Source organism: Globicephala melas, chromosome 3 (assembly GCF_963455315.2).
Source record: "Globicephala melas chromosome 3, mGloMel1.2, whole genome shotgun sequence".
Classification (NCBI taxonomy): domain Eukaryota; kingdom Metazoa; phylum Chordata; class Mammalia; order Artiodactyla; family Delphinidae; genus Globicephala; species Globicephala melas.
In genome coordinates, this window is record NC_083316.1 from 37,400,537 (window position 1) to 37,418,418 (window position 17,882).

Sequence of the window (17,882 nt, forward strand, 5' to 3'; positions counted from 1 at the left end):
CCCTACCCTAGGCCTAATGAATCAGAAACTCTGGAAGTGGGGTCCACAAATCTGCTTCAACAGGCTCTCCAGGTAATGATAATTCATATAAAATGTTAGAAAATATGGTTCCAGGTGATAATAGAGGAACAACTTGGAAGAATCTGTTCTGAAAATGACCACCTGGAGCAGTGTCATCCCACTGACCTGGCCTCTCATCATGCAGAGTTTATTAGCAAAATTATGCAGTTCTTTAGGGCACTGACTTGTTGGATCTTCTTCTTATAGCAACTCAGCATTTGCCCTGAGTACTATTTATTCAATGTGGAATGGCCTGCTTCATATTTCCACCCAATTTAATATTTCCACCAATCCTAGCGCTGGCCCCTTTACGTAATGACAAAGAGTCCTAGGCTATCTTTGCTATACTTTAATCTATTAGGCACACTGTTGACTGAACAGTCTTTTAAAAAAATCTAATCTAATTGTACCACTCTTCGGCTTCAAATTCTTACTAGACTCTCATAGCATTTAGGCTAAAATACAACATGGCTAAGTAGGCCTGTGAGGTGCCGTCCACCCTGACCCATGTCAGTCTCTCCAGTCTCATCCAGAGCCATTTCGCTTATCTCTGTGCTCTGGTCACACTTTCCTTTTGTCTGTTCCTGAATCACGGCAAGCTTTTTCACACTCAGTGCTTTTTCCCATGCTGTTTACTTCACTATCTTACCTCTATTCATTCTTCAGGTCTCTTCCTAAATATCAATTTTTCTTCTCTCCCACTCCCACCACATCCCATATGAATCAAGTCAGAGACTAAAAATCTCTTAGCAGACCTTCACATTTCCCTTCTTAGCACTTTAAAATTTTTATAATTTATTGCTTTCTGTGAACCTTGTTACTGTGTCATGCCCCTCCCTCACCCCTACTGTACTACAGGAATCATCATGAGAGAAGGTACCATATCTGTTTGCTCACTTTGTATGCATAGCATCCTGTACCAGCCCTGACACCTAGTAAGCATTCAATAAATACACATCAAATGGATAAAAAGTGGATTACTTGAGACTCAACTCACATGACATCTTAACCCCAAAGACTATTCGGATCCTACTTCTTTATAAAAGACTGTTGTTTCCAGCAGTTTTATTGATCAGAGTGTCCCTATCTAATTAAAAGGCTGGCATTCTTGTTCTGTTAATATATTTGTGCTAATGATTCTATCAGTAAGCATTTATGAAGTGATCTATTTGCTTTTGGACCCTTACCATCTAGGTTAGGAGTACACCATATTTCATGCACGACTGTGATTTACTTTCTTAAAAGACAATTTCAATGACTACCTTCCATTGCTAAAATTTTGCAAGGGTTATCCTTTTCGCAACGCACAGTCTCATCCCTCCAGCACTGAAAGCTATTCTTAGGTGGACCATAACCTAAACTAATTTCACACTTTGCCCAGCAAGGTAGTTTTCACTTCACTCAAACTAGACAATTCAATATTCCCCACACATGGCCACCTCTGGGCCTTTGCACATTTTGTTCCTGTCAGCCAAGAATCTTCTCACAATTAGGGCTCTTTTCTGGGGCATTTCTCCAGTGGTGATCATCTCTGCCTGTTGATTTCCTCTACATTCTTCAAGGCCCATTTCCAATGGATCCCAGTGATCTAACTAAACAAATCCAAGTACATGAAGTGATTCTTGTCCATTGCGGGTTTTTGTCAGATTAGTGGATCCCTGGTGATAAGCTTTTGCCCTGTAAAAGTGCTTAATAGTGTATTTATGTCTTATGACATATAAGGGGCACAAATACAATACAGCAAAACACTTGAAAAAGAACTTCAAGAAGAACATGCAAATGAAAATTCAAACATTTCTCAAAAATTATATCCATACATCAACCAATAAAAGAAAATAGTAGAAAATACAACTCTACTTTAGAGCCATTAGAAACAGGTATCAGATGTGCTGTCAATGATAAATGTAAACTGCAAGGAACTAAAGAAGGATTGGTGAGGACAAATCTTTAGCAACTCATACAGTCCTGAAACCATGAATACCCACAACAAAGACGCAGGAAATTTCAGCATATACCACTGAGTTTTGGTACGGAAAGTATTACCGAGTGAAAGGGATACCACTGGGATATATTAAAATACAAAGATTGAAAATCATTAGTAAAAGAGATTTACAATAGGCAAAATTCTGTTTTTCTCCTTGGTTAAATTAACAGCCTCAAGCTCTCTATCTTTACTTGTACCTATCTCTATAACAGTACTCAGTTAATGTACTAACACTTTTCCCAGCTGATCACATAAAGTATTATTCTGCCAGGAGCCCAATTTGTTAGCAGCTCAAGTGGCCACATGAAGCTAACCCAAGGGTTATGGCACTGCTATTTTTCTATGGGAAAATCTCGCAGATATTCCCAGTCTGAGGGTTGCCCCGGCCTGAGAATGTTTGGCAGTACTACCAGTTTAACATACCAGAGTATGTAAAGTTCAGCTCCTGGGAAGCAAAAGTATAGCCGAATTGGAAATCTTTCCAACTAATTAAGGAACCATGTGGGAGTTTTGCTCATGGCATTCTCATTTGTAAAGGAAGGAAGAAGGCATTTACTAATAATGAAGAAAACCCATGAAACATTTTGCTGAATGTATATTGATTTTAGAGCTACCTCTTCCCACTAAGAATGCGCTCAGTGGGCTTCCCTGGTGGCGCAGTGGTTGAGAGTCTGCCGCGGTCCGGGAAGATTCCACATGCCGTGGAGCGGCTGGGCCCGTGAGCCATGGCTGCTGAGCCTGCGCGTCCGGAGCCTGTGCTCCGCAATGGAAGAGGCCACAACGGTGAGAGGCCCGCGTACCGCAAAAAAAAAAAAAAAAAGTTTGGACACCTGCAAATATTCTTAATCCTCACTGTCCCCTCTGAGCATCGCAGCACTGAGGCTTCTATGTGTGTGGCTGAAATACACAATAACAAAGACACAGGTCTTCCCATCATGGTGTTATATTCCCTCTGAACATATAGAATGTACACAATAAACAGATTATTATAGCTTGGGATAATCAGGGAAGGTGTCACAGTCTTCCAAAGGGAAGGGCAGAACCTGTGTAAACACTAAAAGGGATTAAAGTATGTAAGGAGGGAGGATGAAAGGTTCTGGAGGCAGGTCAGAATCATTTGGTTTGTTGCGAGAACAATAATTATGTGGCTGGAAGAGACATTTGGCCATGAGATCCATAAGAGTTTAAAAGTTGGTTTGGCATCATTCCTCCTCCAACCAAATTCTTTTTGAAGGGCATATTACCATGAAAGTATATATGTTAGCCATAATCACTTTATTTTAAATGACCTGAAATTTGCTTTCTTGCAAATGAGATTTAAGGAGCTTGAAAATGAGAGCAGGTCTTAGTGTCCAGCCTTTTGTCTCTGGTCATAACCTTGCCTTATACAAATTTGGAAGATTAGACTGATTGAAAATATTTCTGGGGAATATGAAATTTATGTGGCAGTCCTGGCTATAGTCCTTCATTTACAAGGAAAGAATAAGTATCTATGGATTATGAATTAAAACCAAGGAAATAATATTTGTCTGAACTGACTTGGTTTAGGATATAGTGTTTTTCATATGATTACATAAAATTGTATAATTCAATATGGTTCATGCAGGATTACATATAACTCACCTGTATGGTTGAGAGACTACTTACATTAAACTGTACCTCCTTATTCCAAAGGGATTTTAATGGACATCATATAAACACTTGCAAACATGATAAAATTTTGTCCATTTGGATAAATTTAGAATTTCAATTTCTTATCATTATTAAATGAAGAATCAGTAGTTTTTACAATTTTAGGCAACATAATCAATATTTGAAGCCCAGGGCAGCACTGGCTCACTGCCTTGTGCTCTATCACTAGAAAGCACAGTCTATTTAAGCAAATCATTCCTGCACCTGCCTTAGGTTTATATACACTCTGCTTCCTGGATTCTGAAGCTATTCAGTATATAAAGTTATTTCAATTTGATAATTTCCTTATACAATTAAATATTTGTCATGTTCAAATTTCACACTAAAAATCATTCATGTACATCAGGTACACCAAGGTGAGTTGAAAACTTCTTACTCTAAATTCATAATGTGTTTTGTGTTAAAATTCTTGCTTATTACAGAAGGAAAATTGCACATCTAAAAGCTGCTATTACTATAATTATTTGACAGGAAAGAGACTGTCAAGTTTAGATATAATAGTAGGCTTCCCAGGGGTGTCCGAGTGTAAGGACTAAGATACAACAGTATAAAGACACAGTGATCTAAAGCAGTTTCATTTCAAGACTAGATGAACTGTGGATATATCTAGAGAAGGTAGTAACTACCCAAGGTCAGTTTAAAAAAAAAGAATGGTCACTGTGAGCAGTATGTCTAGATAGGTGTTTCCCAAAGTGTACATTAATCACTTAAAATACATGGGAGGGGGGCTTCCCTGGGGCGCAGTGGTTGAGAGTCCGCCTGCCGATGCAGGGGACACGGGTTTGTGACCCAGTCTGGGAGGATCCCACATGCCGTGGAGCAGCTAGGCCCGTGAGCCATGGCCGCTGAGCCTGCGCGTCCGGAGCCTGTGCTCCGCAACGGGAGAGGCCACAACAGTGAGAGGCCCGCGTACCGCAAAAAAAAAAAAAATACATGGGGGTTTGGCATAGAGGGAAGAGACAAAATGTTCAGTGCTCAGGGCACACAAACTTATAGCAAAAAACCTTTTCAATTCATTGTTTCAATCAACATTTCCAAACTCAGTTGACCAGGAAACAATTATATACGTAATTCAACAATAAACCATATATATACATGTGTAGTATATATGTATACATATGTGTATGTTTATGATTTATTTCCATTATCTGTGGAAGAGGCTTTGAGAAGAGCTGAGATTTAAAAAAAGGTCTAAAAAGCTGCTAGACTAGGACTTACTCTTCCTTCCTCACATTCACTGAACTGCTCATCTGCGATATCAGAATATCTGATAGATATTCTGAGGCTCCTCTCTCCTACATGGATTTACAATTGTAAACGATGATCCAAGGATCAAGACTTCTGCAGGTCTACAGAGGTCAGAGAGTAGAGTGAGAATCTTCCTGACGATAGGGAACCGATTTCTTTGAGGAGAATGATTGCTCTTCTCTGAGTCCCTTTCCCAGCCTGCTTTGGGACAGGGGAGGCTATCTTCTAACACTTGACCTGTTGGGGGAGCTTCAAGAAAATCACTTGGGGATTTTTGAAGTAAGTTCACTAGTTGAGAGACATGAGTCTGGGGTCTGATCACCTCCAAAAACATGTAAATAGCCTGTGGACACTGGGGCCTGACTCCTGCCAAGGAACTGAAGAAGGCTAGACACAGGCTCCTCATTGCTTTGGTGGAGGAGGCAGCAGTGCTGAGAGATGGGCTAAGAGAGGGATGCATGAGGGCTTCTCTGTGGACCAGACCTGAGTGATATAGGAGGGCCAGCATTACATCTTCGGTCCCGTCCAAGAGTGCCCACTGGCAGAGCAAGGAGCCCTCAGCAGAAAGAGGCTGCAGATGACTGCCAAATTCTCAGGACCTCTTCTAGGGAAGTGCAGGGACTCAGTGGGGCTCACCTAAAATGCCCAAAGGATCTCTCAAAGAAAGTGCCAGTTTTACTTATCTGCCAGACCCACCCAGGGACACTAGTTTTACAGCTCTAGCAGGTACATCCAAACTGCCTCTTCCCTTCCCTTTCCTCCTCACTGCTATCTTCCACCTTGATGAGAAGACATAACAGCAGCTCCTAGTAGGCTTATAATAGAAGAGAGAAGTGAGCCTACAGGGCAAACCCAGCTTTCTCACTCCTGGCTCTTCCAGTCCCACAAAGTCCTGGGTGGGGATGCGGAAAGATTTAATTTGCCCAGGAAAGATGAACCTCACTAAATAAAAACAGTAACTGGAGATAAAAATAACAAAACAAAACCAAACCACTGTGTTTGGATATTTCAAAGTCGAGCTTGTTCAGTAACCAGTAACAGAAACTATGCAGACTGCTGGTAATCCAGAGCAGAGCATCAGGGGAGGCACGTTTTAAATACTATGCATTTTACACCATAAAGTCTATACCTAAGAGAAGGGGGAAACAGAGCTGTCTGAAATGTAAAAGAATACAAAATATGATAGCTCATGAAATGAGCAGCATACTATGTGCTTCAAGTCCAAGTTTAACCTGCAATGTGACAATATAAAGATCATCACACATTGTTTTGGTCAAGAGAGAAAGTAATAACAATGAGGATGATCGACAGTATAACCCTGTCAGATTATCAGCATTGGTATATTGTGTAGATTAGGATCTCATAATCAGAGGACCTTATTCTACTGCTCGGGATGATAGAACTACTTAAACTTGGGGGATCCAGATTGAAGAGATGTTCCCTGGGAAGGAAGAATTAAATGACTCTGAGATTCTAAACTAAAATAGTGGACTAGGTGACTTGTAGCAGACTAGACTTAAAAATATGTTCACCTGAGACAAAGAATATGGTAAGTGATGGAGAGGAATGAATTCTGGAGCCAGATTAGGTGGTTGAAGACCAACACATTCTGAAAGACTACTATAATAGCTATTGGTTACAGCTCACTTCTTTTGCATCAAAAATATGTTACTGGATACATGGCAGTGAAAGTAGTATCACTATTAATTTTGCAGACACCCATGGCAGATGGTTCCAATACCTAAAGACAAATACTAACTACAAAAATAATTAATCAGTTCCTCAAAAAGTTAAACCTAGAATTATTATATGACTCAGCAATTCCACTCCTAGGTATACACCTAAAGGAATGAAAATAGGTACTCAAATAAATACTTGTACACGAATGTTAACAGCAGCACTATTCACAGTAGCCAAAGGTAGAAACAACTCAAAATCCATCAACTCATAAATGGATAAACAAAACATTAACTAATTAATGGAACATTAATCAGCCGTAAAAAGGAATGAAGCACTGATACATGATACAAACTGGATGAGCCGCAAAAATATTTTAAAAGGTCACATATTATATGATTGTATTTATATGAAATATATAGAATAGGGAAATCAATAGAAAGAAAGCCGACTAGTAGTTGCCTTGGGATAGGGGAGGGGAAAATGGGGAGTGACTGCTTAATGCTTAAAGGATGAAAGTGTCTTACAACTAGATAGTGGTGCTGGTTGCACAACATTATGAATGGACTGAACGCCATTGAACTGTACACTTTAAAACAGTTACTGGTGAATTCTGTGTTATGAGTATTTTATCTAAAAAAAAACCCAGACCTAGAGTCTGTCATACAGAGTGAAGTAAGTCAGAAAGAGAGAGACAAATACCGTATGCTAACACATATATATGGAATTTAAGAAAAAAAAAATGTCATGAAAAACCTAGGGGTGAAACAGGAATAAAGACACAGACTTACTAGAGAATGGACTTGAGGCTATGGGGAGGGGGTAGGGTAAACGGTGACAAAGCAATAAAGAGGCATGGACATGTATACACTACCAAACGTAAGGTAGATAGCTAGTGGGAAGCAGCCGCATAGCACAGGGAGATCAGCTCGGTGCTGTGTGACCGCCTGGAGGGGTGGGATAGGGAGGGTGGGAGGAAGGGTGACGCAAGCGGGAAGAGATATGGGAACATATGTATATATATAACTGATTCATTTTGTTGTGAAGCTGAAACTAACATACCATTGTAAAGCAATTATGCTCCAATAAAGATGTTAAAAAAAAAAAAAAAAAAAACCCAAAGTGGCCAAATCACAAAGGAAACTGCAAGCCAATCATACATTATGCAGAACAATTCTATAAGACTGAATTGAAAATAAGACATTTATTGTTCATAAAAGTATACATTTAAAAAAGTAACACAATGTCTTTAAGACCTAAATTATGCTGAGTAGAAAATGGGAACGGTATTCTAGAACCAAACTTCTTGACAGATCTTGGTTTGAAGACCAAAAAAAATTATATTTCTTTAATCAGCTATTCCTGACTAAATTGCTTCAAATGTCAGAAAGTAACAAAAAGTTACCCCAGTATCCTTGCCCTCTATTAAGCACATGTAAGATCAAGAATTTGATGACTTGAATTATGAAGAACATCATAACATATTTGCATGTAAATGTTTATGACTACATAGTTGAATAGATTGGGTTGCCAAGTTAAACGTGGCTTATAGAGCAGGTCTAAGAACATAAAAATGGTGAATTGACTTAATAGGCAATACAATGCTAATAAACGCAGTCCTAGAAATTAAAGATGTGTTTATTTTATTTTATTTTATTTTTTTAGCGTTACGTGGGCCTCTCACTGTTGCGGCTTCTCCCGTTGCGGAGCACGGGCTCCGGACGCGCAGGCTCAGCGGCCATGGCTCACGGGCCCAGCCGCTCCGTGGCATGTGGGATCTTCCCGGACCGGGGCACGAACCCGTGTCCCCTGCATCGGCAGGCGGACTCTCAACCACTGCACTACCAGGGAAGCCCAAGATTTGTTTATTGTTAAGAAAATATGTAGCAATGATGTAGGCAAAAAGGAAGTGGGAAAGAGCATTTTTATGAAAAGCAATATCCACTGAAAGGGAAAAAGAAATAGTGTAACAGAAACATATATGTAGTCTTATCTCAAATTCCCATAAATTTAGCCCAAATTCTATTGAGCATATAATTTTTACTAAAAATCACCATTGTATGAAGTTTCTTTCCCCTTACTATGTGCTTTGTTCTTTGCAGTTTCATTGGAGGCTTTATTTTAAAATGAACCTTGAAGCTATTTTGGTGGTTCATCTTTTCATTACTTCAGTAATAAAACATCAGCTTGCTCACTGTAATAGTTGGTGGCAGCGTAATTAAAGTCAAGGGAAATAAAGTATCTAGGTTCCCTTTTTTCCTATTGTGTGACAAAAGTGTTGAAAACTTCTGTAAATAAAGCCACAAATGAAAGATCTTTGGCTGTTTTGTGAGTAATTATGAGTCTAAGCTGTTATCACTCACCAAGAGACGTATTCTAGAACTATTTTAACCATTACTTTCAGATATGTTCTTTGGCAAGGTGCATATTATATATTCTGTCATGTTCAACAGAGCTCCCACATTAGAAAGTCTTCCTTCAGTTATAAAACATTCTTATTGGGCTTCCTTGGTGGCGCAGTGGTTGAGAGTCCGCTTGCTGATGCAGGGGACACAGGTTCGTGTCCCGGTCCGGAAGGATCCCACATGCCGCGGAGCGGCTGGGCCTGTGAGCCACGGCCGCTGAGCCTGCGCGTCCAGAGCCTGGTCTCCGCAACGGGAGAGGCCACAACAGTGAGAGGTCCGCGTACTGCAAAAAAAACCCAAAACCAAACCAAAACAAAACAAAAAAAAAACCCCACATTCTTATCTGTCAGAAAGTTACTGATATTTGGTGAAGAATATAAGTACTGGCTGATTATCCAAGGTCTAGTCGCAACCAAAGTAATTCAGTATATTAAATAAATCAGTGAACGAATTTACTTTTTGTCTCTCTTTTGAGAAAAGTTTAGAGCACAAATCATTTAAATTAACATATTGTGCATGTGAATGTATGATAGCAGCTGTTAATATGCATTTTAAAGAGGGTGTGTGGTGACTTATCTAGCTACAAGGGCAACATATGTTCAGCTATGCATATGGACTTAATATAAATTATGACTGTAACATGCAGAGAGGCACAGAGAGACGTGCAATGGCTGCCTGTCTGCATTTAATCAGCTAACAACATATTTTTCTAACTGTATAAGAAAAGTCTTTATATTATCTTAACTGTTGAAAAATTATAGAACATGAATGAACAATGTTAATACCTTAAATTAGTTTCATACATTTTGAAACAGGTAACTATTTTTTTCTGTGAATGAAAATTCAGATTTTTTAAAAAAATATGTATTATTTAAGAGAGAAACTGGAAACAAAAGCTACGAGGACCACCTTGAAGACACTTCAAAATATGGAAACAGATTGTGTTTTCCTCCTTTAAACATTTTATCTCATTGTAGTTTTGATAGAGGGCATAGTTTAGTTATCTGAACACAATTAAGTTTACAAACTAGCTGATTGAACGTATTAGAGATAAAACAAATTACCTTCTCTTGATATTGCCGCCTTGAAGAATCCAAAGACTGGATTAGAGCTGTGGCGTGGCCAACAAACATGGCGTAGCAGGTAGCTCCCACGATCATGCTCAGCATGGTGATCCAGAGGTCAGACATGCTCACTGGGGCCTGGGCTCCGTACCCGATGCACAGCATGTGACTCATCGCTTTGAAGAGTGCGTATGAATACTGCTTTCCCCAAGAGTCATTCTGCAACAGAAAAGAGGAAGTAGACTGAACCATTAGGATAGCAGAAGAAAAACCATGAAAAAGTATGACCCGTACACAGAAGCATTACAACATTCTTGTAATAGAGCATTTACACAGGTACTTCTCCCCAGTAGCTAATCACATGACGATGTTTTTCAACGCTTACCCAGAAAAATGAAATAGAAATAGTCTACTGTTATAATACACAATCCTAGTCAGTTTTTGATGTGTTATTTTAAAAACTAAACATTCCTTTTGGGATAATGAATGAACGCTGATTAGCTCATTTTAAAGTTTCCAGGAAATCTGGTCATTCTCTAGCAATATATTTGCAAGCTGAGAAATGCTGCAGATAGATGTGAAGCAGATAGGCCTAAGTATAGGAATTTTTATCAAAACCATGATGTTAGATTTTGAAAGTCCAAATGGTAGACTTGTGTAGCCCCTACTCCTATATGTCTTAAATGAAAAATAAACATAATTTGGAAATACAGATCTGATAAATGAAAAGACTTCCTTGAAGCCTTCTCTGAGTCATGTGAGTAATGTTTATTGAAATTCAAATGGCAGGGTTGTTGATGGATGAATCTTGTTGGCTTTCTATAAAATAATAAAATAAAATAGAATAACATAAGCAAAATAATATCTTGGCAGACACTGAAAAAAAAACCTGACTTCAGAGATCAGTTATTAGATGCAATTTCTGATGTCATTTCAAAACTTTATTCTAAGCTCAATTCTACAAAAATAAGCTGTTCAATATGTTTTATATAGTGTCTGATAAAATTTAAAGGACTTTTTTGATCAATTTGTCTCAAACTCCCTAGTCCAGGATGTACATAATTTATGAGACTCAGTGCAAAATAAAAATCTGAAGTGCTTTAGTGCAAAATGTAGGGAAAAAGGATACTGTTAAAGATAATAATATATAAAGACTTTTCTTTAAAATATTTTATTACTTATAAAACTTAGGAAAATAGTGCTGGTTGAGTAACAACACAAATTTACACATTTCAAAAAGTGAAATATTGCTGTCATAATTATATAAAATACAAGTAATACTATACTACTGTGATATCTTGATTGATCATACAATTTTTCTGGCGTAATTTTCTGACAAATTCATTCCTTAGGTCATCAAAACTCATACAATTAATAATTTCATCTTCAGTGATAAAATTGAAAATGACATGTTGCTTTTGGCTAATGCAAGATCACAAATAATTTCTGATACATTTTTAATTTTGAGGAAGATCTTTCTGTTGATGCAACTGTTACTGGAACTATTAAGAGTATTTTATAGCCTGGGACATTAGGATACATTTTTGATAAATTATTATTATTATTATTTTTTGCGGTATGCGGGCCTCTCACTGTTGTGGCCTCTCCCGTTGCGGAGCACAGGCTCCGGACGCGCAGGCTCAGCGGTCCTGGCTCACGGGCCCAGCCGCTCCGCGGCATGTGGGATCTTCCCGGACCGGGGCACGAACGCGTGTCCCCTGCATCGGCAGGCGGACTCTCAACCACTGCACCACCAGGGAAGCCCCGATAAATTATTTTAATGTATAAATTTTAGTACATTTGGAGCTGATAATTCTCATGGAATAATTTTTAATTAGGATTAACGCTTCATATAAATCACATTCATGAAACTGAATGTGATTTTTTAAATTACAGTTTTTATTTTAAAATAACTATAGATTAACATGGAAATTGTAAGAAATAATAGAGAAATATCTCATGTACCCTTCATCAGTTTCCCTGAATGGTGACATCTTGGCAAACTATAGTGCAATGTTACAACAGGAAATTGACATGGATACAATCCACTGATCTCATTCATATTTCACTAAATGTGTACTCATTTGTGTATTTAGTTTTATGCAATTATATTACGTGTAGGTTCCTGTATTCATCATCACCGTCAACGTACAGAAAAATTCCATCACAACAAAGAACCTTTACACTGCTTTTATTTTTATTTATTTATTTATTTTGGCTGTGTTGGGTCTTCGTTCTGTGCAAGGGCTTTCTCTAGTTGTGGCAAGCGGGGGCCAATCTTCATCGCGGTGCGCGTGCCTCTAACTATCGCGGCCTCTCTTGTTGCGGAGCACAGGCTCCAGATGCGCAGGCTCAGTAGTTGTGGCTCACGGGCCCAGTTGCTCCGCGGCATGTGGGATCTTCCCAGACCAGAGCTCGAACCCGTGTCCCCTGCATTGGCAAGCAGATTCTCAACCACTGCACCACCAGGGAAGCCCTACACTGCTTTTATACTGAATTTAATGTTAAATGTAAATGTATGCAATGATATTTTAATATTTCCTCTGACATTTCCCATAACTTGCCCAGGTCGTGCAAGAAACCAAAAGTAGTTTCATGATTTTTATATAATCCATAATGCCTGTTTATGTATTCTATTCCTGTATTTTCTTTTTTTTTTCTTTTACTTTTTTTTTTTTTTTTTTTTGCAGTACGCGGGCCTCTCACTGCTGTGGCCTCTCCCGTTGTGGAGCACAGGCTCTGGACACGCAGGCTCAGTGGCCATGGCTCACGGGCCCAGCCTCTCCGCGGCATGTGGGATCTTCCCAGACCGGGGCTCGAACCCGTGTCCTCAGCATCGGCAGGCGGACTCTCAACCACTGCGCCACCAGGGACTCCCCTATATTTTCAATTACAAGGAAAATTTAATTTAAAAATTGTTTTCCTTGTTAATAACTGGCTTATTTAAAATTTCATATGAAAATAGTGTTATTTTCCATTATATGTGATGATCTGTAAATGTAATCCGTATTTCTAGGCTTGTGTATATTTGCTTTGCAGTGTTGCAGGATTTTTCAGATCTGGACATTTCACACTCAAGAATTTTAATAACTCCCTGATAACCTTTATTTCAATGGCCATGTGAACTCCTTTATTTTGTAATAATTGATTGATAAGGTTTATTGCTTGAGCTCTGCAGGTTCTGTCTTGGAACTTAGGCAAGAGATTTAATATTTGTGTAAATTCTTTGGAGATGGGCTCCTGAGACTGATAGGCAGGTGGCCCTTAACATGGTCCTATCCTTGCTGGCATGGGAAGCCACTCCTATGTCACACTGCTGCTGCCTTGGCCACTGCTAACCTGAGCCCAGTTCCGGCTTGGCCACACTGGGGACGTATAGCATCCCAGACTGCTGAGGCGTGCATATGTGTGCCTTGCTGCCTGGCCCGTTGCTTGGCTTCTGTACTTCCTGCTGTGCCCTCAGGCCTGGACCTGTGTATGCACAGCTGCCACCTTGAAGCTCCGATGCTCATATTCATGCTTTGTTGTCCCAGTGGACTTCACATACAAAACATAAATTCAACGATAACATTATTATGAATTTCAAGATGGCTGTAGCAGAGCTTTAATCCAAGCACAGGGTCCTTCCCAAAGTAGGTCCCTTTGCAACAGCCAGGTCATACACCACATACCCATGAAGCCATCCCTGCCTTTGTCAAATTAACTCTTAAATTATCATAAATTTAAGAAATATATTGAATCTATATGGATATTTTTGTTCATTGTTTTAATAGGGCTTTCTAAAATCAAATTTATAGATTAAAATAGAACATGATAAGGTTTAAAAACCCAACCTCAGGGCTTCCCTGGTGGCACAGTGGTTGAGAGTCTGCCTGCCGATGCAGGGGACACGGGTTCGTGCCCCGGTCCGGGAAGATCCCACATGCCGCGGAGCGGCTGGGCCCGTGAGCCATGGCGCTGAGCCTGCGCGTCTGGAGCCTGTGCTCTGCAACGGGAGAGGTCACAACAGTGAGAGGCCCGCGTACCGCAAAAAAACCACCCAACCTCATAAACTTTGGAACAGTATATGGCTGCTGACAAATGAAAACTAACTAGTCTCTTTTAGTTGAAAGAGTTAAGGTTCTTAAAGTGAAATTTATTTTTTTTAATATAATAAAGGCATGCTGCCACAGTAAACTATCCAGAGAGAGAGAACTATAAAATAAAATTTAATTTTAAAGAAAGAAAATTATTTGTATATTATATTATACAACGCAAATTGTATAATGAACCCATGCACAGTTTTAATTTTGGGGAATGAACAGAGTTCATATGTATATATATATAATTACTCTCAGGAATACACTTAAGGTTCCCCAAATTCTAGATGTTCCATGAACAAGAAGTGGAATACTTAATTAACAAGCAATGTGTTCTATAAAAATTTTGAATGTACATGTTATTTAAAATGATATTTCATTCTTGAAATCCAACTCAATAACATACTGATAATACTAAAATTGGATTCATTACAAACCATACTATAAAGTAAACAAAAAGCCTTTTATCCCTATGATCCATTCAAAGAATGGGTAGAAAGAAAACAAGCTTGATTAATTTCTTTCTGGCTTTAAATCTCTTTGGGGCTCCTAGAGAACTCCAGGTATTCACATGTCATGGTGACTTCTATCCTTATATGATGATCTTCTCATGTGCCTGCATCTCCTCATAGATTAGGGCACGGCCATGACATGTTGATCATGTTCTAGAGTCTAAACTACATGATTCAGTGGAGACACTCAACACTTTTATTATTGTCAAAAGAAAGAGTGAATAAATAAATTTTGATTATGATGTTAAATCTAATGCAAGAGTTCCTTCCCTTATACAGGGGTATAGAAAAAGCATGTTGTTCATGTTGATGAAATTAGATATAATGCAAATCATTCAAAAGTCCAATGGGATGTCCAGTGGAGATTGCACTTTAATTCTGTTCATATTGTTTAGTTGTGAGGGGAAGCAGCATGTGGAGCTGGAGTATTATTTCACAAAATAGTGCAGTTAGATAGCAGCCAAACTATTTTAAATAAGAATGTGCATTTATGTTCATTTTCATTTATCTCCTTAGGCACACTCAGCAGGCATACTCTCTTAAACGAGTTAAAATAAATTTATATCATACATGCTTCCTGATCCTTTCAAATCATGGAAAACTTTTCTACTCTTGTTTTATCCATATTTCTCTCCCTTTCTCTCCACCTAAAAATCAGGTATAGATTTCTCTGTACCTTTTCCCATGCTGATATAATTACACGCACACGCACACACACACACACACAAACACACACAGACACACACACATTCTGAGATTCTGTTTTTTTCCCCTATAAAAATGGATTATATCATATATTTTTTTCTTCATATTGCTCTTATCACAGAAATATCCCTCCAAAAATCTAGTCTTCATATAATTGTTGATGCCATAGTTAATTCATCCATTTGCCTATTGTTTTCTAGTTTTTTTCCACTACAATCTATTCTGTAGTAAACAACCTACTACATATAACCCTTACATCTATCAATCAGATTCCCAGGAAAATGTTTATTGGGTCAGAAGGTAAAGTTTTCAATTTGATTTTAAAATATATTACCAGATTTTTCAAAAGACTGTAACTTTTCCAAAAACAAGAAAAAATATACTGCGTCACTTTCTATAGTGAGAAATAGTTACCCATTGTTACCCTTACTTGCATTTCCCTGACTAGGGAATTTGAGAAGATGTTCATATACTTATTAACCAACTAGAACTCATTTCTGATGAAATTCTTATTTCTCCTTATTATTTTGTAATACTGTAATATTTTGAAGCCTTGATATCCATTCTTTAACTATGTGATTTAAATATTTATGCCTATTTACTCTTTGCTATACAAACATGTCATTTTATGTAGAAAAATAAATTGCAATTTCCTTGACAGCTACTGGATTTCCTGTATTGTTTTCAAAAACTCCCTAAATCTGACATTATTCATATGTCCTAAATGTTTTTCTTGAAATTGTTATTTTTATATTTACTTATAGTTACATCTTTTACTTAAGTGATTTCCATTGGTATATGGAATGAAGTTCACATTTTCTTTCATTCTAAAAGGATTCTCTCTTGAGACAGCACACTAATGAACAACCTGATCTCCACGGACAGAAAAATGCCTCCTTTGTTATATATTGTCTACGTACATCATTGGTATTTGTTTCTGGGGTCAATATTTTGCTCCATTGACCTGTTAGACTATTTCTATGCTGATACCATATGGTTTTAAATTACAGTGACTATACACACACACACACACATATATACACATATATATATCAAACACCCCTCTCAATTCCAACAGGGGTTTAAACTAAGTTACTATGTGAAGAAATTTGAGCAAGACCATGTTTTAAGCAGGAAAAAATCTGGAAAGATGATGCTGGATGTGGGACAGGGTACTTGGGAGAAAACTCTGGTTAAGGACAGTCATCAAACCCAGAAAATTCATCATCTATCTATCTATCTATCTATCTATCATCTATCGGAAGAATTTTTCATGGATCAGCCAGTCTAAATTGTAGTGACAATATGTAAGAGACTAAGGAATACACTAGGAAACCCGGTGATGGCCAGATCTGAAGGGTTCAGAACATTTTTTTCAGTATGATATGAGAAGCCTCTGAGTTTTTCGACAGGGCATGGTATGATTTGAACAATACTTTAGGAAGACTGATCAGGAAGCATTGAGGCACAGTGGTTCTCCACTGAGGATGACTTTGCTGCCTAGTGGACATGTGGCAACACAGAGAGACCTTTCTGGTTTTTACAACTGGGGGAGGAGCTATTAACATCTAGTGGGTAGACGCTAGTGAAGCTGTTAAATGTCCTACAATTCACAGCAAAGCTCTCCCACAGCAAAGAATTATCCGGCCCAAAATGCCAACGGTGGTGAGGTTGAGAAGTCCTAGTGTGGACTGTAGACTTAACAATAGATACAGAAGTCAGTTTAAGAGCTATTACAAGTTTAAGGGAGGTGAAATGAGAGCTAAAATAGCATAAAAGTATAAAGTATAAAACAACAAGAGATAATCTTGAGGAGATAAGACCTATAGAATTTAGTATATCAGGTCTTTGTGAAATGGTAAAAGAAAGAGGATAGTAGAATACCTTAGGGGGTTATGAAAAAAATAGAAAGAGTCATGCAATACAGGCTTTTCCTATGGGGGAGAGTGATTAGGTGGAAGGATCTTTTCTGTTATTTCATGAGACCAGTATCATTCTCTTCAGATGCTGAATTTCCTCTCTTTTTTTCCTCTTGTGTGTACAAGAGCCAATCCAGCCCTCACAGTGGTATGTGGTGGCAACCATGATTATAAGGCTGTCGTTGAAAGGATCCCAAGTGGAGGAATGGTATTTTATACCATTACCTCCATCGTCTTTTATCCCCTCCTACTCTCCCCACCATCCCCACCCACCATTACAGTCCTAGAAACAAAAGATGCAAGCAGGAAATTTAGATTGACTGTGATAAAAACACACATACAGCGTATTCTTGAAAAACAGTATGATAAAAACAACATGCATGGCTCTAAATTGTTCAAAGCACCAATTATTATATTAAGTCAGAATAGTCTTATCATCACACAATTCTCATCATCACTTGATAAATGCTGACACTGAAACAGAGAACACAGTGACTTGCCCAGGGTTACAAGTTTGTAAGTGGAGTATTCAGTTTT

At 38.4% G+C, this 17,882-nt stretch overlaps 1 protein-coding gene across 1 annotated transcript in view; it reads right to left on the reverse strand.

Moving 5' to 3' along the window:
• Positions 1–17,882, reverse strand: part of HCN1 (hyperpolarization activated cyclic nucleotide gated potassium channel 1) — a 432,442-nt gene that overhangs the window by 167,228 nt on the left and 247,332 nt on the right. Inside the window, exon 4 of the mRNA XM_030881974.2 lies at positions 10,131–10,349. Within this exon, the coding sequence (XP_030737834.1) occupies positions 10,131–10,349 (219 nt within the window). The remainder of the gene's footprint in view (positions 1–10,130; positions 10,350–17,882) is intronic.